Source organism: Poecilia reticulata, linkage group LG9 (genome assembly GCF_000633615.1).
Source record: "Poecilia reticulata strain Guanapo linkage group LG9, Guppy_female_1.0+MT, whole genome shotgun sequence".
In the NCBI taxonomy this organism is placed as follows: Eukaryota; Metazoa; Chordata; class Actinopteri; order Cyprinodontiformes; family Poeciliidae; genus Poecilia; species Poecilia reticulata.
Genome location: NC_024339.1, coordinates 15,937,959 through 15,940,439, shown reverse-complemented (window position 1 = coordinate 15,940,439; position 2,481 = coordinate 15,937,959). Strand labels below are relative to the sequence as shown.

Below are 2,481 nucleotides of genomic sequence, written 5' to 3'. Positions count from 1 at the left end.
ATAGATAGATAGATAGATAGATAGATAGATAGATAGATAGATAGATAGATAGATAGATAGATAGATAGACAGACAGACAGACAGACAGACAGACAGACAGACAGACAGACAGACAGACAGACAGACAGACAGACAGACTTTTTTTCATTGATAGCCACGGATTAGTAATCATCGGGGAGATAATTATTATATTTCTTTGTTAATCAAAATCAAGAACTCCTCCGTTGAGAATTGATAAACATATCAGTCAATAGCATGTATTCTAAATTAACTCTTTATAGATTTAATAACACTTAAAACAATTTGATGTATCACTTGAAATGATCTTATTTTCAGTTTGAACCCAAACTACCACCTCGATCGAGGAACCGGAAGCATTTTTTTTCTTTTGGATCATGTTTTTTTTTCTCTCTCTCTCTCTTATTTTCTCAGTGTCTTTAACTGTGCACATTTTATGTATCTATTGTCCAGGTTTGGTTCCAGAACAGACGCGCTAAGTGGAAGAAAAGAAAGAAGACCACCAACGTGTTCCGCGCCCCAGGGACGCTGCTCCCGACGCCTGGCCTGCCGCAGTTCTCCGCAGCGGCCGCCATGGAGAACAGCCTGTGCTCGTTTCACGCCAACGACTCGCGCTGGGCCACCGGGATGCCCGGGGTCTCCCAGTTGCAGCTCCCGCCGGCGCTGGGTCGTCAGCCGGGCATGCCGCAGTCCCTCTCGCAGTGCAGCCTGGGTCCCGGTCCGCCGCCAAACTCAATGGGCCTCTCTAACGGCCTGTCATCCAACGGCTCCGGCCTGCAGTCCCACCTCTACCAGACGCCTTTCCCGGGAATGTCGGCGTCCCTCTCTGGCCCCACGAACGTATCGGGCTCCCCGCAGCTGTGTAGCTCCCCGGACAGTGATATGTGGAGAGGGACAAGCATCGCGTCACTTAGGCGCAAAGCGCTGGAGCACACAGTGTCAATGAGTTTCACTTAGTGACTTTTCAGCTCACATCATCCTGCTCCTCCCGGCTTCTTGTCCCAGATCCGCCCTGCGCCTTTCTTCTGTTTTTACTTCTGCTACTTAGAAATGAGAGAACAGGATGGAGACGAACGAGACAAATGGACAAGATCGGGGGAAAAAATGAGTTTGGAGTTCTTTATCTTGTTATTTCAAAGGGACTTTATCAACACTTAACGATAAATGCTATTGTATGATCACTAGAATATAGGTCTTAAGTAATGAGAGCCAAACAATCCTTGTATTTACGTTTTCACTGAGTGTGTCTCTACGCGCACTTTAATGTATCCAGGTGATGTTGTGTTTTGTCAAACAGGTATTATAAATCAGTCGGACCCCACTTCCACGGAGAGCCTTTTGAGCTGCGTCTCAGGCGTCCTCTGCGTGAGGGAATTTGGCCTTTTGATGAAGGGAGAAACGCCCCCCCCCCCACACACACACACACACACCGACACCAGTGTCGGGATCAAATCAAATTAGCAAAACATAACGGTGTGAACAAAACGATGACCTCTCAGCTGGCCTATACTCTGTTTTAGGATGTTTTGTGTAGATAAAACATTCTTGCTGTACACGCTGGTCTTTTTGTGACATGTTTTAACTTATTGTATGTGCTATTATTACTTGACACATTTCTTAAATGTTTGATCTTACATCGGATTGCACCATATCGACGGGTTTGTACCAGTTTAAAAATGAACAAAACGAATAAAAGTACTTTTCAAGAATGTCGAAACGGGGAGGATGTGCGACTCTGTTCAATTTAACATGATTAACACCGTGGCAGCATCATGCTGTGTGGGCGCTGTTTCCAGTAGGCACCGGGAAGCTGAAAAGCTGCTCTCGCAGATGATTGTGCAGTCTGAGGTCATCGCTCAGAGACCTAGAGACGCTTCTTTTTTTGTTGACAGTGTTTATGAGCTGACAGGGTTAAAGCATTTATGAAGGATGACTGGTCTCATAGTGGCTCACAGCGGCAGTAAAGATGTCGGGGCTCTGATGTGACGGTCATTGCTTTTAACCGTGACGGTCACCCTGAGGATATTGAGTGGACTGTGGGTAAACATCCGCACGATTCTAAGAATACACCATGATTCACAAGGATTTGTACATTTAAATCAAAATCTTGGGCAAGCAACATACAACTGGCACAACTGGCTCAGTCCATTGTAACAAAATTGTTTTTGGTATATTTGCGAGAGCTGCGAAACGATAAATAAAAGTCGTTCAAGCTTTCCGTGCAGCTTCACATGGGAGCAAGTTCTAGATTTACATAAATGGCTCAATTTAGTGAAAATAAAGTATTGGTTTGTGATTTCAATAATGCAATTAGATTCAGATAGAGTAGTTTAAACCGTCGATGAAGGTTATTTTGAACTAAAAAACCAGCAGGAAATGACGACATTAGGATTAAAGACAGACAGAATCACGCAGAAGTTCACCATTGGTGTAAATTAAAGAGTGCAGAGTAGATAAACATGC

The 2,481-nt window shown here is 44.5% G+C and overlaps 1 protein-coding gene across 1 annotated transcript; it reads left to right on the top strand.

Moving 5' to 3' along the window:
* Nucleotides 1–118: 118 nt before the first annotated feature.
* On the top strand, nt 119–1,735 carry LOC103470646 (homeobox protein orthopedia B-like). The gene has a single exon (XM_017306617.1). The coding sequence runs from the start codon at nt 592–594 to the stop codon at nt 973–975; it is 384 nt and encodes a 127-aa protein (XP_017162106.1). The 5' UTR covers nt 119–591; the 3' UTR covers nt 976–1,735.
* Nucleotides 1,736–2,481: the final 746 nt, after the last annotated feature.